This window comes from Nicrophorus vespilloides, unplaced genomic scaffold (genome assembly GCF_001412225.1).
Source record: "Nicrophorus vespilloides isolate i.1.1-1 unplaced genomic scaffold, Nicve_v1.0, whole genome shotgun sequence".
Taxonomy (NCBI): Eukaryota; Metazoa; Arthropoda; class Insecta; order Coleoptera; family Silphidae; genus Nicrophorus; species Nicrophorus vespilloides.
Genome location: NW_017097419.1, coordinates 167,662 through 193,729, shown reverse-complemented (window position 1 = coordinate 193,729; position 26,068 = coordinate 167,662). Strand labels below are relative to the sequence as shown.

The 26,068-nt window shown below is 32.8% G+C and overlaps 2 protein-coding genes across 2 annotated transcripts in view; one reads left to right on the top strand and one right to left on the bottom strand.

Moving 5' to 3' along the window:
- The first annotated feature begins 11,395 nt into the window (after positions 1-11,395).
- LOC108560041 (cell adhesion molecule 2-like) overlaps positions 11,396-26,068 on the top strand; it is a 141,893-nt gene continuing 127,220 nt past the window's right edge. Inside the window, exon 1 of the mRNA XM_017917468.1 lies at positions 11,396-11,738. Coding sequence (XP_017772957.1) covers positions 11,672-11,738 — 67 coding nt within the window. The 5' untranslated portion in view covers positions 11,396-11,671. The remainder of the gene's footprint in view (positions 11,739-26,068) is intronic.
- On the bottom strand, positions 20,218-21,359 carry LOC108560042 (histidine-rich glycoprotein-like). The gene has a single exon (XM_017917469.1). It carries the CDS (start codon positions 21,010-21,012, stop codon positions 20,254-20,256), a length of 759 nt encoding a protein of 252 aa, XP_017772958.1. The 5' UTR covers positions 21,013-21,359; the 3' UTR covers positions 20,218-20,253.

Genomic DNA, 26,068 nt, shown 5'->3' with positions numbered 1-26,068 from the left:
TACTTTCCGGATCGTTTAATTACCATCTTTTTCTCTTTCTTTGTAACTTGCTGTACTTGTAATATTATTTTAAATTTGTTATATGATTTGTTAAATTTCATAGAATCAAAGAAACTTAAAACATTAAGGAAAACTGTCATGAACAGCATTTCTGAAAGGTATACCTATCTAAAAGAACAACACAAATAAAGAAATGTAAACGATTATTCGGAACAAGATAAAGATTCAGAAGCTACTTTTAAAATAACAGCAGTGATCAACAACATCATGATGCAAATTCCAACAACAACAATCCTCCTGAACGATGTGAAAATAAAATTTATCATTGATACATGATCAACAGTAAACATAATTAACTAGAACAAGATAAAAAAAGTAAAACTAAGAAGACACAAGAAGAAAAAATCGAATTTCTATTTAGAATTTATCAATTTATAAAGCTTTTATACAAGACAACAATTCATTTTTTTCATTTTAAATTTAATTAATTTTCGAGAATTATAAATTGTTTAATTTAACTAAAATAAATCTAAACTACTGATTGTTATAAGTTTCTAGTAAATTTTATTAGAAATCTAATCTGTATGCGAGGTAAATGGAATTGAATTGAACCAATCTACACATTGCAGTTGACGTCCAAATAATGTTTTAATAGGCAATTTATCGAACGATTCGGAAATCTGTCAGAGCTCTTTCCGATGAACTCGATATTTGTGTTTGCACTTGAGCGAGTGTAGTAGTAGTAATATTGGCTCTATAACGATGATGTCGAGAATAATGACGATCGTAATGACGCTTTATAAATGAGGAAAAGAGCCAACAGACGGGCATTCAATTAATTTCTATAAACTCGAAGAAAAGGGACTCCGACAATAACCCAACACACCTCGCTCTTTCACCCTTCCACTCATTCACGTATCCTTACACATAGCTCTCTTTCTCTCTCGCCACTGCCGCAACGCCCTTCACTCCACCCTCAGCCTTATTCACAACTGAATGGCCTCAATTAATAAATAATAAAATAACCCAGTTTCGTACTCTTGTTTAGAAATACAGTTTTTCTCTCTTTATTCTGTTGCTATTACCATTTATCGGATAAATAGGGATTCAATGTGTTTGTATATTTGGGATACTATACACATATATAAATAAAATAAAAGAGTATCGTTTAATGTTTGTTTCAATTACAACCTTTGTTAGCATTTTTTAATAACCTGACCAAAAAATTATAATATATGTGTGTTTTACGTTATTAAATTTATACAAATAACTCTGTAGATATGAAAATTGAACTAACCTTAAATAAACTACACTTATTTATCTAAAATAATATAGTTACAAAAAATGGGGTTAGATCGCGAAAATTATGATATATTAATAAGTTTGCTCTGAGATAGACCAATGATTTGATTTAGGGCGCCGCAGAAAAAATGTGATATGTTAAGGACGTCGAAAACAGAAAAAAAACAACCTAGGTTAGATGATTTATTTTTAAGTATTTGTAGAATTTGCCTAATTACAACACAATTTGTTTCCTGAATTGGACCGAGGAAAAGTTTGTAATAACGAGTCGTATTAATGATAAATCAAACTTTGAACAATAATAAAACAAACATTACATAATTTTTCAAGCATTTTGTCTGTGCTTAACAAAACTGAAATTAAGTCAGTGGTCCATCCTGGAAAAGTGGATTTAGTTTATAATTTAATAATAACATTTGTTATTTTATTTAAATATTCCCAATTTTTTGATTTAAATTAAATAAAAATATGTTGTTTAAATACGACCGTAAATCTTTTTGTTTAACATTCATCCTTTGAGATGAAAATGGAGGAAAACGTCAAATTGTTATTATGCATATGTCGTGTGCGAAAAGTGGTGGAAATGAAAGGGTTGCTGGGTTATGCGGAAACTTGTCTTTATTTAGGGTTATCCGACGTTTGCAGTCGTTGGTAGGGAAGGAGAAGAAGACCAGCGGAAAGCTTTTAACTGGATTTGGAGAAAGCGATGCGTACATAATGCCGATAAATCTCTCGCGGCGCAGGCTAAAAGCTTTCTTTGGCCCGGGTCATCACTAAACATTGATTTAAAACTAAAGATCCCATCGTTTTCCTCTCGTACGATGTAAATCTTGAGCGTTGTAAGATGGGATCAATCTACGCTCGTCCTTCTCTTCATCCTCATCCTTTATACGTTAGTTACTACCGTCATGAAACGTGTGTGTGCGCGCATTTGTGTGTGCGTTCTCTTTGAGGATGAAGAAACACGAACGGTTTGTTTATGGCGCACAAGGAAAAGGGACGTATTTATGATGGATTATAGATAGTGTGTAAATATGCAAACAGCGGGATGAGTTCGGTAATTATTCAGACTTTGGCGCCCCGAGGATGGAAGGTTTCGACGATGATGTTGAGGACAGGGACGCAACCAGCTTGTCAAGACCACATCTCTCAATCATCTGTCATTTGAATAATTTCATTAACAAAATCGAATAACATCATTCCTATTAACTACAACTCAACAATGATAAAACTAACCAAAAATACATTTTGTTAGACACATCAAAAGTCTAAGAATTTAGTTTACATAATAATAACAAATCTAATATGAATAAATTTGAATTGTAAAATTATCATCTTCTATTTACTACACTCGTCCGTTTCTTTTAGTTATACTTTTAGTACAGTGGAACCTCGCTTAACGATCACCTCGCATAACGAGTGACCAACCAAGATGATAACGAGTGACGAGAAGGGAAGTCACTGATTATGCCCCAGCTACATCATTTTTCAAACTTGTACTTGTATTCAAACATATTATGTGTTTTTTTTTGTGAAAATTAAAAACCCTTGCAAAAACGTGAGAATAAAAACACAGAGTAGTATTTTTTGACATGGTACGGATTATATATATTAAATTAATTAATATGCCAAATCTATCACATTGCGAGTAACAATCTGGAACAAATTATGCTCGTTATGTGAGGTTATACTAAATATTTGATTACATCCTTGAAAAACTTAAGAATTTCTAATTCATATTATGTGATTTAACAATAATATATTGTGACCCCGAGGCGCCGGAAAATTCTGATATATTAACATAAAATTCGCCCTGAGATAGACTATTGTATTGAATTGGGGAGACGCGTAAGTATTCTGATAAATTGAGGGCGCCACAAACAGAAAAAGTTTGGGAACCCCTGAGTTAATCATAGAAATATAACACTATGACGCATAGTGCGTCTTCTATAAATCCGGATTTAAAGCCGTCTTAACCATTAGCCATACTAGGCACTATACACGTAAATACAAATTGAATTACAATTTTAGAATTGAAAATTGAGTAAATGTTTAAACACATCGATAAATTGACATTACGTTGACTGATTAAATTATTTAAAACTAAAACATCTTGAATGAACAATTATTTATTTTGTGCATTAATTTAAAAAAGTGTAGAAATATATATTTACATTTTATTTAGTCTAAATAAATTTAGCAAAACTTTTGCTAATTTTGGAAATTTATTAAAAGTCAATGAAAGTAATGCATAAATACGAGAGCAATAAAAAGTAAATTATTTCCATCGAGAATAATGTTTCTTTATAATTCTTGATGTAAAGGTAAGCTTGTTTTACTCGGCTATAGAGAAACCAAAGGTTGATCCGAAGAGCTGTCTGTCCTGATTACGTCCCTGGCATAAACCGAGGATGAGAATGAGGAGGACGTCTCTCGGCGTCGCGGCGCTGAATGATACAATGATTGATGTCTCGCAGCTGCCGGTTTTCTTCCTTCCACCGAAAGAAGAGAAGCGAAGAGATGTGTGCATTATATATTGCTTTGTGCCGATATATCCGAACGATATTCCGCGCGTTTTCCTCCTGTCCGCTCGAAAGAAACGGAGAAATTGAAAACAACCCGGAATAAATATATATATGATCGGGAGCCGTAAATTTACCATCGCGCAGCTCTTTTTCATCCCTTCTCATTTCTATTTTGTTTCTTTATCTATTTTTTATTTTTGAGAAAAATAAAATAAAAATCCTTGGATTTTTTCGCTCGGACGTGCCGCACTCTGCATGAACGAAACGTGCGTTCGTGTTCCTGCTATGATTTGTGTCTGTATCGATAATATTCCGTGTTTTTTTTTTACAGTCGGTTGAAATAAACAGATTATTTTCATTCACACACTAACTAATGGAATTTCCAAATAAACAAACATACAGAACATCCATAGTTCATTGTTCAAAAATATATATTAACCTAATGTCTCTCTATTTTGATTTGTACTGATAACAAATTTAAAAAAATTCTAATAGTATTATATTTAAATACGTTGCAATAAACAGATAATTTTCATTCACACTCTGCTTAATAGAATTTGCAAATATATATACATACAGAACATCCAAAGTTCATTGTAAATCACTAATTCCTCATTCATTACTATCGCGTATACAGATAATAAAATATTTATTCTGGCCCTTATCCGAGTATTGCGCAATGTTCGTAAATATTGAATATTTTCTGATCGAGAAAAATTAACCTTTTCCCTTCCCTTGCCTTCGCGCAGCGTTTTGCAAACTCGATGTCCATTCGCATTAAGGACATTGCACCGTTTGCATTACTTTTCTATTAGCCTAAATCTCCTTTACAAAGTGGCACTCTCATTTGAAATATTTCTATTTTTCATCCTCAGAACTGCAAAATATATCCTCCATCCATTCCAATAGTATTACTATAAAATAATAATCCTATAATTTTGCTATATATCCTACATTATTTCATATATTAGAATAGCAATTTATTTTAGGTTAGCTAAATTAGGTTAGGTATGATTACGTCAAATTTGTTTAATTTAAATAAATCAAAAATTGAATTAACATAGCATTTCACAAGAAATTAATTGAAAAAAAAAAGAATGTTAGTATTTTTTTTTTCAAATTTTATTATGTTAATTGAAAATTGAAAAAATCACGAATATTTAATATCTACACCCCATAAGAATATATATTTATTTTAAGTTACATTAGCTCTTGATATTAAAAGTTAGGTTAGATCATGTTACTTTAGCTTAATTTATATCAATCATTCATTAACCGTTATTATTTTTCCTGGTGGACAAGAGTCCATTTGCCTGCTGAAAAATATATAATATTGCAATATTCGTTGCGACCTATTTAGAATGCTCTCATTATCGATGCATTAAATAAATTAACTGCATCGCTAATGCATTAATTCACGAAACTAGTTATAATTATAATTTATGCACATGGAAGTTTGGAGGCATTTCGTTTATTTCCGATATTAATAATTAGAAAAAAATATATACAAATAAACCAAAACCAACAGCAATGATGACAACGAATTTTGTGGATTTTGTTAACGTTAATTTGCTGTAATGGGAATTTATGCGTTTCATTAATGGACAATTAATTTTACTAAACTGCAACGCGTTGCTACAATTTTTTGGATTTTTCTTTGTTTTATATATCATCATATTTAACAATGTTATTACTTGTTAATAAATAACAACATTAAATAAAATTTAAATAGAATACAGGACATAGATTACATAGATGTAACATCGCTTAATAAGTCTCTGGCCTAAGAAAAACATTTTTTTTTTGAAATTCGACTTTATTCATCAACATACTTACTCTCCTTCAAGAGCGATACATTCATTCCAACGTTCCATAAGCCTCAGTTTCAACAATCACTTCTTCATTTGAGCCAAATTTCTTTCCCTGGAGTCTCTTTTTGATTCATGTGTCACATACCGACGCAAGAAATCCTTTTTATCTCGTTTTAACAGTTCAAAACAACGTTCTCTGAATCGTCGACGCGTTGTTGTTTTGACGCATACTCAAATTTTTGTGTAAAATTATAATCACACTACCTTCTGATATCTTTAAGGTATTAGCTATCTCGTGCAACTTCATTTTAAGGATTTTATAAGCTACTGTGTGGACTTGTTTTATGTTTTCCGGAACAAATGCCGATTTTGGACAACCGTTCAACATCATCGGCGTTTAAATTCAGCATACCAGTCAATAATAGATGATTTAGAACAGTGATTCCCAAAGTGGTCTATATCGACCCCCAGGGGTCTATGACAACCTGCAAGGGGTCTACGTTAGCGAAATGAAAATGGGGGTCCACGATAGTGGATCTCAACATACACTGATAGTACCTATTTGCTTACATTATACTATCTTATAATATAAAGACATATACATTATTTATAAAAGTACCTATGAAGTAAAAAAAAATATTATATATGTTTATAAAATTGTGTAAGTTGTAGGATGTAGGCACTCGCTTTGTGGTCGCAATACATTTTGAACTTGTAAAAACCTGCACATAATGATATACCAGTATCAGAGCAAAGATCTTAATAATTATAAAGATATCCCAATATAAATAATAAATTTACAAAAAAACAATATCAGGTAAGTAGGGGGTCTACCCAAAACCGAAAAACATGGCAAGGGGTCTACGACACAAAAAAGTTTGGGAACCTCTGATTTAGAATGTCATGAAATTTTGACGCGTATCGTTTGAAGGGTGGTAAATCATATGGGTCTGTCAACTGTGTTGCTATATATGTGTCATACTGGAGACTTATTATATGTTGTGTTACATAACAAGAACTAAAGTTTGAAATAAATTGCCAAAAATGGACAATGTTAAGTTTAAATACATAAAAATAGATAAAAGGATAGATAAATGTAAATAAAAATTTTGGTACTGTAAAGAAGGTTCGATTTCCTCCGAGACGGACTCCACAGCTTTTCTGTATTGGCAACCAATATCAACTGCAAGTCTACTATGTAGACCCACCCCGTCATGATCCACTCAATATTGAGTACATTCCTTCAATATATGAGTGTCTGATAATGTCTAGTCTGTCAAACATTAGAATCGTCCCCGTCAGAATATAGGAATGCGTAAGCTTTAGGTGGCGACATGTTCTAGATTTTCGAATGTCTCGTGAGTAATGACAGGCATCATAAGATAACTTGAGCTCGGAAGTTTAAATGACATTTTGAGGAATTTGATCTGATTGACACATTCATTGGGTGATCCACTCAGAGTAAGTGAGGACGTCTATGCTTACAGAAATACACACATGATGTCTTAGTTGAGGAGAAACAACAACCTTTTGACTCTACCTTCGTGTTGATCGCGTTGATTGCTGCCTGCAGCCTTCTTTCAATAGCTGGAATGATCTCTCCAGACATGTAAATTGCCAAATTGGAGCGGTAGTCTTACCCTAATTCCCCAATCGTGTATAAACAAGTCTTATCTGACGCCTTTTCCAGATCAAATAATACAGCGATAGTATGCTTTCTTGACGAAAATACACCCTGAATAAGACCAGATGTTCAGTCGTTGCATGCTGTTTCCTGAAGCCAGCTTGATAATCGACCAATACATTTCATGACTTCAATAACCACATATTACGTTTGAAGATCATCTTCTCAAATAGTTTGTTCATGCAATAAACTATGTTAACGTTGATCTAGAATAGGATCAGCTACCTTATTGTAGTTAAGAGCTATTTTTTTTTACATTATATTTGATAAACACATAGAGAACCGCACGTAATGATGAGTAACCAATAGTCCGCAAGCTAATTGATAGAAACAATAGAATATTAAATAATAATAAAAAGAGCCGTCATCAGGACGATGATATAAATCGAGGATTTTCAAACTGTTTAGTTACCTGGCGAAGCCACTTTGAATGATTTCTATATTTCATGCAGTTTCTTAAATAATAAAGTAAAAAAATTCTAAGTCATCATATCTGGTCCAATCTTTCTAATTAATCTTTGCAAATATTGAAATAAGTATATTTAGAAACGCAGAAAATACTAGATAAATTGTGTTTTATTCAAGAGAAATTGAATAAAAAACAAATGTAGATTAATTTTATTTACAATAATCTTTATTTTTATTAGTATCAGTTCTTTATATTAACTAATATAGAAAGATAAAAATATAATTATTTTTATATAATAATTTAGAATTAGATTTCATATTATTTTAATGAATTGTCTATTTATGAATTATCAAATAAATATTAATATTTATTCTCGATGATAGAAAGGGTTAATATTTTTTATTTATTTAAATATATTTATTGGCCATAATCAATAGTCAATCGACCAAAGACTTTCCGTCAAAGGATTAATACTTTAGTTGATTTTATTAAAAAATTAACAATTTGATAAAATAAATATTTATACTTTTATGTCCTCCAATACGATGATACTTAACCTTAAAAACATTGTATCCTCAACCATATTGTGGTTTAAAGATAAACCCATCCAAAACAAAATTCTTGCATATTCCACTTGACTTCCCATGTTACGTTAGGAAATCATAACATATTTACATCGCTTCATGTAAAAGATCTAAGAATACTTCTTGATCCAAAACTCAACCTCAGTTACCATTTCAAACAACTAAAGTCCAAAATGAAATCCAGATTCCGTCATATATATCATAGTTCCAAAATATTTATCCAATGTTAAAAAATCATCTATAAATCCATTTGCCATCCAATCCTTGACTATTGTTTTCCTCTTCTTTCCCAATGCCGAAATCTCGCCCTAAATAAACTGTCCGTTTCCGAATGTTCTGCCTTTCGCATCCAAAAAAAGATTTAATTTATTCAAAAAACTATTTTTTTTCAACTCCTAGATTCCTATCATTTTCCCATAAATTAATTTCCAAAGATTCCAATATTTATTTCCTTTTTAAATTTTGCATCCCTATTCCAATCTCTATTGTCCTTGTTCTTTCTACTATATAGGTTTTTTGTATTAAATTTAGTTAGTTTTGTCACTTTTTATTGTTATGTACATATTTATTCACTTTTATTATATTTAAAATTCACGGGTGATGAATTTTCTTATTATATTTAGTGTGCTATTGTTGTTTTTATTTTTAGATGTAATTTTATTTTTTTAATTTATTAATTACTTATTTGTTATATTTAGGGTTTTTTTGTTAGTAATTTATATTTTGTTAATTCTGCTATAGTTGTTTTTCATGTTTTTTTTTTGTATTATTATTTCTTATTCTGAATTTTATTATTATTTTAAATATTAACAATAAATAGAGATAAATTTTAATGAAAGTACGTTCATTAAAATACGTTTAAACAAACAAAAAGAAAAAACGTTCGCATTTTGCAGAATATTATGATATTTTAACACCGCGTCGATTGATTGTTTCACCGCATTAATCAGAATCACTTTAATTGGCTAAAAATATATTTGATAAAAAACGAAATACAACCGCAACGTTTATAAAGTAATTTTTATTTTTGAAATAAAAATATTGCACACGCGAAATGATTTGCAGATATTTTTTTATATCGTATAATTTTATTCACAATCTGTTCATTAATGTGAACATTGAGTAAATTTAAGATCGCGGTTGACATTAAATGGATAATCTTTCCCGGTGGATAGTTACCATTATGATGATTTGATTTTAATTTTGTTGGTTGGCAGTTGTCTTGTAGGTTAACTTTCACTGGATAAAGGCGCATTTCGAGAATGAAGGTAACGAGAGGGCAGACCAACTGGCTAGATCTGCATCTGGCGCTGATGAATCCGACACGCAAGCGACTAGTCTTCCTACCACTAACTACGCCAAGTACTCCATGGGAACCCCCAAGTCGCTAATATCTCGGGACTCTGCCGAAGCTTGAAAGCTTGAAGAAAGTGAAGTAGCTCTGTCTGAACCAGAGAATTTATCCCGTCAATCGCGGAATGGCAGAAGAAGAGGGTCGAGCTACCTCACCAGGCGGTACAACTCATCACGAGGCATGGCAAATTCGGACACTACCGAAAGCGATTTAGACAAACAGAGACATCGGATTGTGCCTGTGGCAAAGAAAAAGACACAGTCCAGCATTGCTGGTTCCGCTGCCCTTTGGACACCATCTGGAGAAGCAGCGCAGAGAGGCGAATGACTCTACAAGGCTTAGCAGCCACAGAGAGATGAAGATATCATCGAAATTGCAGAGGAAGGCGCCGAATGGTGGTGTGCGTTTGGTTGGGAAGAAAAACGCATTGAGAAACTAGATCACGACGTGGAATACAGGCGCAAATGAACCGCCTGTGTTCATTTGCGAATTTTTGAAATTTTTTTTACTCTACTTTATCAATGTATCAATTATTATTCTTTTTATTCCATATATTTTTTTTTTTTTTATTATGTTCTGTTATTTTTTTATATATTTTTTTTTATACTTTTATATTTTATATTTTAATTATTTTATGTATGTGCTATGCTTATGCGGCTCAATAAATAAGTTGTTAGTCGCCCTATTTGCAGATATGAAAAAATGCATTTTATTCTTTTCAGATCTATACTTTAAGTGGAACATGTCAATTAAACTAAAAAATATTATCAATACCTTAACAATTGATTTATTTTAACGTTTATTTATTATTTGCAATTTGCCACATTCTGTTAATAATCAAATATTTTTTAGCCATGACAAAAAATAAGTAATGCATTGCAGGCGGCTAATAAAGTTAAAAATCTGGGTATGTATCTAGATAGAAGAATGACCTAAAAAGATCACATCCAAGCAAATAGAGAAGAAATGAAAATTAAGTTCAGGAAAGTTTACTGGCTCTTACGGGAAGACTCGCCAATTTCGTCGAACCGGAACAGAACAGGAACCGAACCGAAACCAAACAGGAACCGAACCGAAAACCAAAATTAACCGGAATGTTTAACAGAACCATAACTGTAATCTATTATAAAATAGATTGTAAATAAAAAGGACGTTAAATAAATTAAAAAAAGTAATGTACTGCTATTGGATAATTCAAATCTTATTTTATTAACATTGATTTAAAATTAATTTTAATTTGTTGTAAATATTCTAAGTAAGATTTAAAATGTGAATGCAGTTGATATTGCTGTTGAAAATGATGTGTTTGTTGTTTGCAGACCTTGAGATAAGTGTGCTCGTCCGTTGATTGACTGCAATGGAAATAATGGGATTGGCATGATGCGCGTTGGAAGATGGAGGTTCTAGTTGGGCATGGCAATGAGCAGCAGCAGCGGCAGTTAAAGGGCGAGGAATTAGCGATTTTGATCCCAATTAAAGAGCAGCCGGATGGAACGAACAAACGGACAGCTGGTCTACGTGGTCTTGACCGATGATGATGGTTGAAGCACCAGAGGAGCAACGTTTTCCCGCCAGAACCATTGCACATGCAGCGCACGATTGATGTGACTCACCGAACCTATTACACCATATTAAGGGTGTAATTAAATACTTCATCATAATATATTAATTGCATGGGTCTCTTCTGAGGCGCGGACGAAGGGTTGGGGGATGCGGTAGGGTGCAGGGCCGGACGGGAACGCTCGAGACCTTCCGGCATGGGACGACGAAGAGGTGGGAGTTGGTGAGCGGCGCGACGCGACGTCTGTTAGTCCCGCATGAACCGTCGCGGCGCCCGAAACACGCATCATCCAAAAAAAAAACCGTATCAAAAACAAAAGCGCGCGCGCAAAATATACGCAATTCTTTGAAAATTTTCACAACAACAAAAAAAAATCCAGTGTTTTCATAGTGCCTTTCTGATCGAGTGTATTAATTAATTTTTTGGTGCAGTTCGGTGCTAATGAGATTATTAACTTTCGCAATGGATTGGAGGATTCTAATTTGCATCTTGAACGTTCTTCTTCAAGGTAAAAATAATTAAATACGAGAAAATTACAACTAAAATAAAATACATTCATAAATAAATAAAGGCGCAATATGGACTATTAGTAAATGTAGATTAATTACGTCGAACAAAAAAAAATAACCTCACCTCGGAAAGACTCATTACTTATGCCCAACGCTAATGACAATCGTCATAATACGTACGAGGGAAAAACAATTTTGTGCGAGACTAATGTCATGCAACCCACTTTATATATATTTTCTTTATTTCAAAAACAAGTAACACCTTTTCGCTGTTTCAAATGTTTCTACGCTAATCAAAAAATCTATACAAGAAAACAAGTAATTATTTCCGAATGTTAATTAATATTTAACAGTACGTTAATTAGTCATTTAAAGTGAGCTGGAAACTTCCATTCAGTTTATCTGAATCTTTACTAATCAAATATAAACATATTTTACAGATAAACGTCAATTGACTTAATCTGAATATTTAGAAAATAAATATAAAAATATGTCATCATATATCATCAATCGTGTAAATTTTATTGGAATCAAATATGAAGCATATTGATTAAAAAAAAAAAAAAAATGTTGACACTTATAGACGAGGCGATTCAAAAAATATTTTCAAACATTAATTAACATTTAACAATACTTTATTCGTCATTTAAAGTAATCTGTAAAAAATACCAAATATGAAGCATAATATGTATCTAAAACATCAATGAGCCAATTACAAACGTTAATTAACATTTATAGTGAACTATAAAACTCCATTCAATTTGTCTGAATATTGAAAATACAAGTATAGAATTATTTAACAGTACGTTAATTTGTTCTTTAAAGTGATCTGTAAACTTTCATTAAATTGATCTGAATATTTAAGAATAAAAAAAAAATATTTAACAGTACCCTAAATAATCATTTAAGATTATCTGAATCATTAGAAAAAATAATAATTTAAAAATGTACCTAAAAATAAAACAAAAAAAAAACATTTCCGAACGTTAACTAAAATCTAAATTCTTTGTTTAAAGTAATGAATAATAGTTATTTATTATATTTAGTTAATTAATATTAATATAAATGTATGATTTAATAATTAGCGAATATATTAAATAATTGTTTATAAGTTTAAATTAATTACATTTAAATAAATAATATTCAAGTAAATATTTAAATTCAATTAGTTCAGAATAAAAATAAATGATGATCTTAGGATATCAAGAATTAACATTTGAAATTAATTCAAGTTGTTAGGGTACAAACAAAGATTAGATAATCAAGTTACATTTCTTTATAAAGAATATGTAAATACATTTATGATCATATCATAAAACCTAATCTGTTTGAGTGATGAAATAAACAAATAAATGTTTGTTTTTCCTCTTTTGTTTTGTAAAATGTAACTAACTATAATTGAGAATTAATGTTTCATAAAAATATTATACATATATTTAATAAATTTACCTTATAAAATCATGGAATTATAAGATGAATTAATCGGTTGTTAATAATAATTTTGTATATTCTGAAATGAAATTACGAAAGTAACGCTTTAATTATTTTTGAGCGCGAAGAGTGAATGAGAGAGAGAGAGAAAAAGAGAGTATCGCTTACCGATATTAAGCTTATTCCCAAGACGTGCATATTTTTTCCCTCTATCTCTACTTCTGGTTTGTCACATCCTCTAATACCCTTGGATATAATTATCCTTCTTTTCGTCCTCCAACGTAAATTTATGCCTCCCATCGAATAACTTAATTGACTTTGCTCATCAACAGAATTACAAACACGTGAAGCAATTGAACGAATGAAAAAAAAATGTATAGAAAGGTTCGTTTACATTGAAATGAATATCGCAAAACTATAACGTTATTTTTTTTTAAATGAAAGTAATTTAGAAATATTTTTTTTTAGAAATATTAATTACCAATAATCAAAATAAAAAAGTTTGGATTATTCCTTCCAATTTTTTATTTGTTGGTAATTTCTTATTTCAAAATTATAATATATTTAATGATTTATTTTTCATTGTGTTCTTTCTATGATTTATAGATTAAACCGAAATAAAATTGGGTAAAAGTTAAAATTTGGGATAATTAAAAGTAAAACAAGGACAGCAAGACCTATGGTCAATAGCTGTTACTTTTTTGTTTTATTTTTATAATATACTATAATGAAAATATTTAATTTTCCTTTTTTATTGTTGAAAAAAGTCGTCGGTAAGACTGAGTATTTATAAAAAATTAGTTACTAATAAAAATACAATGGAAAAGTGAAAACAAAAACCTATTAAAAATGTGTAAAATACTAATTCGTCGTTTTTTTTTCAATCAAAATTAATATAGAAAATGTTCAAAAATGACAATTGAAAATGTGAAAAGACTATATATAAATAAAAAAAATACTAATCTAATTAAAATCCTCCACGTTGAAACTAAATTCCATTATTTAATTGTTACATTGATGGTGCATATACACAGTTTTATTTTTAATGATGTACGCTTATTTTTTGTGCGAACCAATTTGAATAATCTACTCCGCGGCAAATAATTGCAATAAACGAACGTTTTCAATCAATTTCGACTAATTAAACAGTATTATCAGGTTGCAGGTAAAACGAAAATATTTTAATGACAGGCTAACCGAATATGATTGTTTGAGCGCAACAGTGGTTGTGAAAGGTGACAACAATATACACCAGTGCTCCTCAACCTTTTTTCACGTACGGTTAAAATGTATAGATATTAATTTGATACACAAATTTTACAATAAATGTTCATTTTTTTTATTTGATAAGTATGCATACATGCACGTATACTATATTTACCTTTTTGCAATCTTATTAATTTTATTTTTGGTCCGATATTTGACAGCATAACACGTAGTTCTTGGTCAAGACCTTTTATGCATGACCGCTTAATTTTTAATTGTACACCATGAAGTTGACGAGGAAAGCTAAGCTCGTAAGAGTTAAGCAAGGAGAAGGTTTAAGTACCGTTAAGTAAAGAAAGTCTAGTTGAACTACTGTAGTGTAATGAGTGTGTAATAAGTAGTAAATAAACCGCCATCTTAAAGACACTAACAATTCCTTTTATTCAACCTCGCATCTTGGTCCTCGTCTAAACAATGATAATTGTAACAAGATCCTGCTGATTTACGCAATAATACAACTCAAATAAAATAGTTTTATATAAATTACTCTATATGGACATGAAAATTAAAAACAATAGTTTTTTTTGTCTTTTGTTTAGTGAGCACAATTAACATTTCTCGTTCTCCATAGAGTTATTAACTTTTGAGTTGAATTTGTAATTAATGAAGATATTCAAGTACATTTTTCGTCGTGGTTAAACGTTGACGTTTTCGTGATAGAAGATAACATAATTTAATTAACTTTAATCAATTGTTAAAATATGTCTTTAAAATCTTAAAACACTTTAACGTCATTGGGATAAGTTTGCAGCATAAATCAATGGGAATTGTGGAAATATGATGTCGCCGGTTATGTTTTGCATAATGATTATGAAGCGCATCACTATTGAGTTGAGTCGATATGTTCATTGTGCGGCTGTCAGTTGACTATATTAATGCGTCATTAGTATGAAGACTGCCCCGTGGGTTCCATGGATTTACTGCCATCATCGAATACATATTATTCAATGACTTAGTTCGCAATAATATAATTAGGCTCGATTAAATATGCAACAAGCGTTATGCATTAATTACACAAATGGAGTGTTCGAATCTAAACAGCAGTCATTTTCACTTCAATACAATCTAAAACAATTCGTTGAAATCCTCCATTAAATAAATTATCAGCAGTTTTCGAATTTATCATGAAAATTCGTTCATTTAATCAACTATTAAAAACATTTTTTTCTAATTATTTCAATTGTACTATATTATAATTATTTTAATGAACATTGCGAAAATTTCACATGTTAAATAAAATGTTGCCCTTTTGTATACATCTAAAATAAAAAGTTGAACGCAAACATAATTATTTAACTATTCTTCGTTCGCTCTTTTTTTTTTTGTTTTTTTGTAATACGGCGTCGACCGAATACATAAAAAATACATTTTACATTTTAATGTGCAGTAAAAACCTGTATGCATTATTAATATGTACACGGGCAAAGCTGAAGAGCGAAAATATTCATTAAATTCCACACAAAGTAGACGAACAACATATTACTTTTTTTCTAATCACACTTTTTCATTAATAATATCATTAATATCTTATGCATTCAACCGAAATAAAATAGATAGTTTAAATAGAAAGGATATGTATTTTGAAGCTACTATTTTTATTTTTTTGAGTGGAGGTGTTTTGTCCTCAATTCAAAATTTAAATATTTTTAATGGTCGATGTTTGATATAAAACATTGTTATTTTTATGATACGCTTATATATTAGACGTAATGTTTGAATTACAAAATTATTTAAAGATTAAAGCAAAATAAGAATTATTTTTTTATTTAAATGCTAAAGATTTTTTTACTGAAAATGGGAAGTGGACACTACACTTCTGAAATTAATAATTTATATAATATGTTTAAGTATAAAATAATAAATTAGACAGGCCATTTTAAAATTTTACCATCATAAAATATTTAATTCTTCAAGTATCCCATATGTACCATATTTTAATATGTAATGTCCTTATAATTAGATCCTTACTTCTTTCCAATAGCTGCGGTTTTAATTGGTTTTCAAATCATGCTTCGTTCTCACGTTTTAACGTCAAAATTTCCCCAAGTAGAAAAATCTTTTAGAATAATAATCTATATTTAGTTATTTTATTTTATTAATTGTTTTTTTTTTATATTACGGATGTACCTTTGTTTTTTTTTTCTGGCCATTAAATTTTAATTATTATTATAGAATTATTTAATTAATAATGTAATTTCCATTACTTATTTTTAGTAAAAAAATGTAATATAGATGAATTAAGAAATTGTTTAGGAGGTGTTGTGTCCTTGCTTGATAACTGCGATTCAAGATTTTTTTTTGGTTGTGCATTGTGTTCGTTTCTAAAGTATACTGGATTTAGAGTGGCCGCATTTCGGAGTATTATAATGGTAATATAAAATTGAGAACAGGAACGAACGTTGGATGGAAATACCATCAATCAGCGAGCGCGTTTTAATAAATCGTCGTGTTTTAAAGGAAGCACTCGATGATTGATTCCTCGCCCTCTTTTGGAGAGCCAATAAAATTACGTCTGAACCAGATTCGTCTGTCGGAATGACGATCACGGCATATTTATCATCCTTATTACAAATGAATATAATAAAAAATAAACTAAATAATAGCAAACGCAATAAATCAAAGTGGGAAAAAATGCAATTAGCGAATCAAACAGAAGGTGGTAAAAGAGGAAATAATGTGTCTTGGTAATAAGCGGGGAGGGAGCGAAAAGGGAATGAACGAGGCAGACGTTAATTAATAATTCAGAGAGTGATTCATTAATCCCGGCCGCTTTGTATCGGTGATCGATAATAAACAGGAGGTGATTGAGGTGCATAACTTTGTAATTGAATTAATTCCCTCGACGGAAGCGGGAACTTTGACCCGATCCGTTCCGCTTATTCGATCCGATCCCGAAACACATCCATCCTATATAGATAAATAAATTTCATCTGGATCCGTCAACGATATTGGATTAGATCGAAAGGTAAATAAAGTTAATCGCTCAGGATTTAGTTTGAATGAGATGAACCAATACCCAATACAAATTAAATAACATTTGTTAGCAGCAAACGTCAATTAATTCGGTGAGTTTAGTAGTTAGGTCCTGGCGTTTAGCAAAGTAAACCTTAATGCAGTCTGTGCACCGACATTTTCCTAATTTTTATTTTCTATATTGGCACACGTTCGAAGCGTTCGAGTTTTACATTCGATACTCTAATCCCAATTAAATGCGAGACGGGAATAACGAATGTGCGCGAGTTTAATTGGAGGTTTTTAGTGCAAATTTTAGTGGTGCAACCAGTGAACGGAGTCATATCGAATGTAATTCCGCAAAAGCGCATCACCAGTTTGTAATTGAAGGTTGTTTTCGCAGAAAACAGAATTGTCCTAATAAAACCAATAATGAGTCTGCAAATAATAAATGTCCTATCTTTCAACATCAATTAACCTTTAATTCCTCATTATATATAAACCGTCGAGATTTGTTTCAGTTATAGTCGTCATATTTAACAAAAGAGAGGAAGTGTTGTGTCTTGTTTGTAAACTATATAATATATAAATATCAGTCTCAATAGATTTAAAACACTAATATAATAGTTTACAATCTATAATAGCGAAAACATGGTATTGAATAATTATTATAAAAATTGGCACAATAGTAATTAATATTGGGCAGAAAGACCTATTGTCAATAGCCCTTTATTGTTTTTTTTTATTTTCTTCTTTATTATGTTTTTTTTAGTATGTAGTATGATTTGTTACAATAAATATTATTATTATTAATAATTAATAGGTCTTAGTATATTATATATTAAATCTGGAATAGATATTATAATTTATTTATTATATAAATATGAGTGAATAAATTGATATAGTCAATTTGTATTATTATATGCTTGACACTATATATAACGATTACCGGAATAGAAAAGGGCTTTTTACCGGTGTTGGGTATTTAGAGGAGATAAAGATAAGCAAATCAAATAACTTCTGTCCACCGGTATTCGGTGTGGGATGAGCAGCTGGTTTATTTATTATGTTTATCTCTTTCTGACCAACGCTGTTTGGTTACTTGGTGCTGGTAATGCGTCAAAATGTATGTTTCCGAACAGCTGTCCGATCCCTAATTGTTCACCTGGTCGTGCACGTACGACCCTGTTTTCATTAACCCTCGCCGCCCACGGAACTTCTTCCAATACCTTCTATTTACATTAAGTTTATGCTTAAAACTACTTGCGCATTGAATTCCCAGACGATAATGGTCCCAGAATAATAATTTGGTTTCCTCTCTTTTCCTCCCTTCATCTCTGCACTCGCTTCATCCTCTTTTCTACCCCAACTTCATCCCTCATCTGTCCTCTGGTTTCTCGGCGGGAAAGTTTAAATAAAGAAAATAAAATTAAAACACGCTTGGGTTAATAATTAGTAGCGCGCGCGTGCATGAAAAAGAAGCGATGGGAGGAAAGAGGATGAGGAAGGAAGCAAGGAGGAATAAACGAACGAAGGGTTTTTACTGCAGTTTTTACCTTTTAAACTGTCTACTGGGGTCGGGGAGGAGGTGGTGAAAGCATGGGGGATTGGAAGGAGATCTCCATTTTATTACAATTAAAAGTCCGAGAAGAGTTTTACTTAACTACCTGAAATTCGAAATTAATTTAAAAGCTCGCCTAGTATCGTGTCCGCCCTTTCTCCCTCTCCGCCCTCTGCCGGCGGTCCCGACATCATCGTCTGCCCTTAATTTAATAGCAGTACGCAATCAAGCTTAAAACTATATAGGGTGTAATTGGAAGATTCAATTTGTTTAAACAAAGAGTGCTTTAATTAATCGCTGCTTTGGCACTGCAGTCGCGACGCGATTGCTTATTAGCAGTACCGGTACGTCCATTCGGTTCTCATTATACGCCGCTCGCTGCATTCTCATTTTCAAAACAATAGATTATGTATAAAACCAAAGCCTTCAACCTTTTATAGAATTAATTTATTATTTACTCGCGAATAATTGAATTTATTGCTTCATAAAGACAATTTTGTTAATTACAAAGATCATTGTTATCAATGTAAAAATGGTATACAAAACATCTCTATTTCTTAGAGATTCGAAATGAAAAAGACAATGATTTGACTTTACTTGTTTTTTGTTCGAAACGATCACTTTATGTAACTGTATAGATTTTTTGCATTAAAATTGTAACAGTGAATAAATGGAGTGGATGGTTTAATCGACTATTTAATCGAAAAGAAAGTTTAATTTATCTGCATGTTGTTCTGTTTGTTTAAAATATAATGCTTTTGTACTGTGCATTTTTCTCTTTTTGTTTGCTTCTTTGAAACTTGCATAATAAATAGATAGGTATTGCGTGAAAGAAGATCCGAGCTACTTCTTGTACATTACTTTTTTTATTCCTACCATTTTTCTTCTTCGCATTCTTCTCGACTTCCACTTTGTGCATAACGTGCATTGTTCGCGATAGTCTCCTTTGTTGTTTCGAGGTAATAATTATAAATATTTATCAAGAAAATATATAAACAAAATGAATGGACTTCGTTGGAAAGGTGAAAAAAATAGAGGTTTGTATGTATTTTAGCAGGAAACTGTGGCTCGTTCGCCAGGCAACATTGGCGACGGTGGAGTATTATGTAAATGAAGTCGGTTGCGTTTCGTTTTGCTTTATGAGAAACGGAATGAAATGCGAGAGCGTAGTTTCGAAAAAACAACAAATTTATTTCATGGTAACAACAATTGAAAAGGCAAACAAATGAAAATAGTTATAGTAATAATAGTAACAAGAAGGTAACGAGAGATGTAAGTAAGAGGTGGATGAGGATGAGGTTTGTTTAGTGTTTTCCGCCGTGGCTGAAGCCGTACTCCTTTCCGCCGGAATGACCTCCCTTCTTTCCGTAATCTTCGTGATGGGCGTGGTGACTTTCGTGGCCGTGCTTGCCTTTGTGTCCCTTGTGATCCTCTTCGTAGTGTCCCTTGTCGTGATGTCCCTTTTTGCCGAAGTGATCGTCATGGTAGCCACTCTTGTGGGTACCTCCCTTCTTGTGTCCGCCCTCCTTGCTGCCGTGGTGTCCGTGGAAGTCGCCGAACTTGGAGTGATGACCGCCCTTGTGGAAGTCGTCGTAGAACTTGTGCTCCTTGTGGTAATCGTCCTTGTGCGACTTGTGGTGGAATCCGGTCGTCTTCTGGCCCTTCTTGTGGCCCTTCTTCTCACCGAACTTGCCGCCCTTGTGGCTCTTGCCTGACTCGTGGTGCTCGCCGTAGTGTTCAGCCTCGTCGTGATGACCTTTCTTGTGGCCACCCTTCTCGGCATGATGACCCTCTTCGTGCTCCTTGCCGTGCTTGCCGTGGCCTCCCTTGTCGTGATGATGGGCGCTCTTGTACCCCTTGTCTCCCTTCTCCCCGTGACTGGAATGGTGGTCGCTGTGATGCGAGTGGCCGCCGCCCTCCTCGTGGCTCTTCTTGTGGCCGGTGGCGGCCACCGCCTGATCCAAGCCCTTAGCTGCGTCCTCCTCTTCCTCGCCAATCACCCTTGCTGAGCATAGGGCCGCAGCGAGGCACAGGACACCCAAAGACACTGTAATCAATCTCATTCTGCTGCTACTGCTGGAGAGGAGAGCGAGTATTGAACTGATTAAACACAACCAGATCGATACTATTTATACTCGGCCCCGCGACTTTCTTCTTCGCCTCCTCCGCTACTCGAAACAACTACAGTTTTTGGGGTTTCCGCGAGATTAGTTCACCTCTTTTTCTTCTTTTCTTCTATTTCTGCTCCATTCGTTGTCGTCGTAGTCGTTGTCGACGAAAAAACCGCATCGCGATGCAGTACATCGATCCAATAACGTTTCTTTCGGCGATCGCGTTCCGATCCGTTTCATTTCGATATTTTTATGCAATGAGGCTTTCTCTAATTGCAAATCCGACGCTTGATTACACCTTGCCCATTTACACTACTTTTTGCCTCTTTTCGGACACCCAGATAATAATGGAACCGAACAGCAAAATCAATGGAAACAAATCAACAAAAAAAATATATACATATACGAGAGAAAAGGGCACAACTATGCCACGTGTGTGAGTATGTGTGATTAAACTCGTAATTTCGAATGCGAGTCGGTTATCGAGATGCCAATTACTGTATGATCGTTGCTGCTCTTGTCGTTTTTTTTTTTTTCGATTTTGCAATTCTGCTATGCCCGAATGCCGCGTCGGTAAATTGATGATTTATTACGTAAATGTGGGTCGGCCAACCCCTATTCCATAACACTGCAATTCATCCTAGACATGCAAAAAATACAGAGAAAAATAAAAAAGCAAGAAAATAAAAATAGAACAATAAGCTGAAGACTCGCTGAAAACCACCGACACTTTCATTAAGCTCAAGACTTATTATAGGGACAACATCTAGGATATTTATTTCCAATATTTATTATAATCTATCTTTCGCACGCCTTAAACTCTTCTCGTGTGTAAGACATTTAAGAAAATTCTAGTATAAATCCGTCCACATCACTAACATATTATTTCGCAAGGTTAGCATCATATGATATGGAATAAGTTAGTGGTTATAAAAAAAATATTCAATTACAAATTACATGTTGGATAGAAAGAAAAATACAAAAATAATTTTAAAAAATCATATCAATGAACCAAATGTAATTTCACGTTTTACATCATTTACTTAATTAGTTTAATTAGAAATATAAGGAATAAATTTAATAAATATTAAAATAATAATAATTTTAAATTCAAATTAAAAAATAAGTTTCAATAATAATAATGTTTATTGCATCAGTCGTACAAAAAAACATATACAGAAATAAATAGAACAAAATAAATATATATAATTTCAAAAAAGTCAACTGATAAAAAGGGATATAGGTCTTTCTGCTCAAATAAGTTTTATTATATATTTTTTATATGTATAATAACGTTTTTGCTTGTTAAGTTTACAAGAAATAGTATCGACGATAAATGAATAGTACATTTCCTACAAGAAAACTTAATGGATTCGGCCGATTTATGGATTCGATTATTTATTTAATAGTTATAATAACGGTGGTAAGAATAGCGGTGTTTGCTTTTCCCCGCATTTCGATGCTGGGTTTTGGGTAAATTGATGATTTATTGCGTAAATGGTCGGCGGTTGGCGGCGGCGTTGGTAGAGGAGGAGGTGGTGTAGGTGGCCGCCCCCCCAGAATCGGGAATCTATAATTCCGCCGTATCTGCTATTAATTCTCGGGGCAACATCCTCCACCGCCACCCATTTACAACAAACAACAATACAATACACAATATATTTCCTTGGGGGGATGCGCAACAAACATAAATTCCAGTTGTTGCTGTGCAACTGACGGATGGGAAAACGCAAGAAGACGCTGCGGATGTGCGACGGGTGAGGGAGGGATGGAGGGAGGTCGGTGGATGTTTGCCGTTGATGGGTCGCTGATAGTAATTTTCTTCCGCCCTTCGCTGACTAATTTATGGGCTCCCTCTGCCCATCTTCCATCCGAAGGCGAAAAATCGACTGCGCGCTAATTCTTTCCAGCTTATTTATTTCGCAACGTCCTCTTACCACCCCTCCAACCCATCCAATATTCATAGAATTTATGTAACGTCTCCGTAACTATTTGCCTGGTAATCTACCTGCTCTCCCCCGGTAAAATGATTAAACTTTAAACACATTTTAAATAATTCAAAAACTCCTCCTTAAGTGAGGATACGAAAAGAAAAGAAAACAAGTGGAGTTACGAGATACTCCTCGAGGAAACATAATCTTTGTGCAAAATAAGAGAAAAAAACACCATCGAGATGGCAACGTCCGCTTTGTTAATGGATGCTGTACTCCCCGGAGACGTTTCTCTATCCAATTTAAAAATTATAGTTTGAAATATCTTTGTGCATCATTTCAAGTAAATAAATTATTTAAAACCGTGCTATATTTGTTATTAATTTTAGAATAAATTAAACTGCTACAATTCAAATATTACAAATGGAGCTCTACGTTGTGCGCCAAATGAACGCCTTTCAAGTTTGTTTTTTCTTTGCTATCATGTATATAGATCATATTTGGTTGTATGCCAGTTTCAAGAGTGGGCTGTAATGGGATGTAATCCCAATTAATGTCCAAACTTCGTGCTCTTTCGCTCTTTTGTTAATACATAATTGGGGAAAATTAATGGTCTCGTTTCCAAGATGGACAGCACGATGCGAATCCTTCCAAAAAACAAATTGCGCTCCGCATTTCAGTTTCCATGGAAATACACTGGTAACTCCGTTAATTAAGGTGACGACCTACTATAACGCCGCCCCTCGCGAGTTGTTTCAAGCCGAAAAGTTGTAAGTAAATTGTTTAAATTTAATTCCATCCCCTCCATTAATAAATAAACGCATCATCAATAAATGACCGCAAACTCCATTATAAAGTTACTCGCAGATACCAAGTGAACTTCTTGTTTTGATTTTAAAAAAAAAATCATTCGTTAGATTAAAATTACGTCGACGGACGTGATTAATCGCACATCTAAACGCAGTTCCTATATGAGATCATGATTTATAAATTATGCGCCATACGGCGGATTCCGATGCAAGCTCACGGAATTAAATGACGTTTGGTTCGAACCGAGTTCGGTGCTAATTGCAGGGACGTCGAGGTGAAGAAACGGCACAAAGAAAGTTGGAAATTGATTGTGTTAATTGAATTTGCCCCGCACGTTCGGTTTTTACTGCTCCTCCATTACCGCCGCCGCTCATTGCGTAACTCGCCTCCGGCTGCTGCCGCGATCGTTTTCCCAATCACCTTTGGCGACACCTTACGTAATCCGATCTCCTCTGCAATCCAATTTCTTTAAGTTTATATTACTCACTTTGTCTCGGTGTATATTTATAAATCACATTTAATTGCACGGCCACCGTGACAAGTGCACCACTTATATTATTAAACTCGCGCAAATAGTAGTAGTTTTGATGTATACAAATACGCGTTACTTGTCGTATATCATGTAAAGTTTCATGGTTTGTTAAGTAGTAGCCTGCAGCGCATAAAACTGAGTTATGGATTTAAGATACATCGAAGTATATTTGTGATAGATGATATTTTTCTTTCGTTTCGTGAAGGGATGTATCTCCGGGAAAGTTTTCAGGAAAGTTTCAAGTGAGCAATGGGAATATGAGAGATAGATATATATGAGTTCCTTTCGGAAGGGTGATGCAATGTGCATAGATATCGATATTCTAATAATAGAGAGACTCAAACGTAGGTCTAAGATAACGCAGGTCCATTATACTTGGTATTATGTATACATTTGTTATCTAATAATAAATCGAATAAGTATAACATTGATGAGCGACGATGATCATCATCATTTAAGGTGGAAGTGGATTGTCGTCTTGAGTTTGGAGGAGCTATTGAATAGTAACAATGTTATGGAACAGAATCTGCGTGCAAAGCCGCAATAGCATCCGCTCGTATTAATACAATAATACGTAACAACATCTCGTAGACATAATCGTGTTAGCATATTAACACACGAGGCATAGTTAATTTAATTCCGGCTGCGTTTGCTTACCAAAGGCTGAACTAATTTACGGATGTCTCCATGCATCTTCCTTCAGCTTCCAACCAGAACTTCTCATCATTCATGCACCATCAACTGTAACGGAACATCATTTTTTAAATTTAATATTTCTATTTACTTTTATTGCATCATTGCACAATTTACGTATAAGAACATTAATAACGTTTAAAAAAAACATAACTGTTCTCTTTATAATGCGAATTATATTTATATAGAATTTTGTCAAAAAAAATCATAACTATGGTAATAGTGGTTTACGAAATAATACGCTATGAATATTCATTATTATATAAAGATATTACATTTTCAGTAACGTGTTTTTTTTTGTCATTAATTTTAAATGTGTATAATATTATATTTGTAACTTATGTGGTTTCCCCTCTAATTTCATGACAACTTTGGAATAACATTGAATATTCAAATTGAAAGCTAAAACTATTCAATTTGTATCTAATTATTTATTTGTGATATACATATTTCCTGAAATTTAATGGAAACATTAAAAACAATATATTATAAATATATAGAGATACAGGAGACCTTTCACTGAAATTCTCCACCTTTTAAGCTACTTAGTTATCATGGCAACATTCAGCTGAAAAAAAACACTTCATCCCCATAGCAACGTCCATTAGTACATATTTTTCTACTCCACAATCCCAGATTCAAGCTAGCTAATTTCATTAGCCTTACTTATATTACTCTCTTTTTGTTTTGCAACTGTACACTTGGGCTTAAAACGTGACAGTCTCGAAAATCTAAATTAAAAGCTGCCGCCGACAAAATAAAATTAAAAAAAAAAGAAAAACGTAATAATGAGAGATGGAGAGAGAGAAAAAAACACAGAAGCAGCGTATAACGGTTTTGCTTTACTATCGCATTATTAACTTTTCCATTGTTGCCACGTTAATATAAATTTGGCGGTTTATAATTTGAAAAGTTTTTTTTTCTTATTCTTCTCGTGGTCTTGGGCGGTGCGAAAAAGGGTTCCTTAAATTGTTTTTAATGTGACTGCGCGAAACACTCCCTGCGGCAGGGTGTGTGGGTGTTTTGCGTTGGAAAGTGCGGA

What these genes read in the sequence shown, in the direction of transcription:
- LOC108560042 (XM_017917469.1), bottom strand. Translation starts at nt 21,012, where the DNA reads ATGAGATTGATTACAGTGTCTTTGGGTGTCCTGTGCCTCGCTGCGGCC.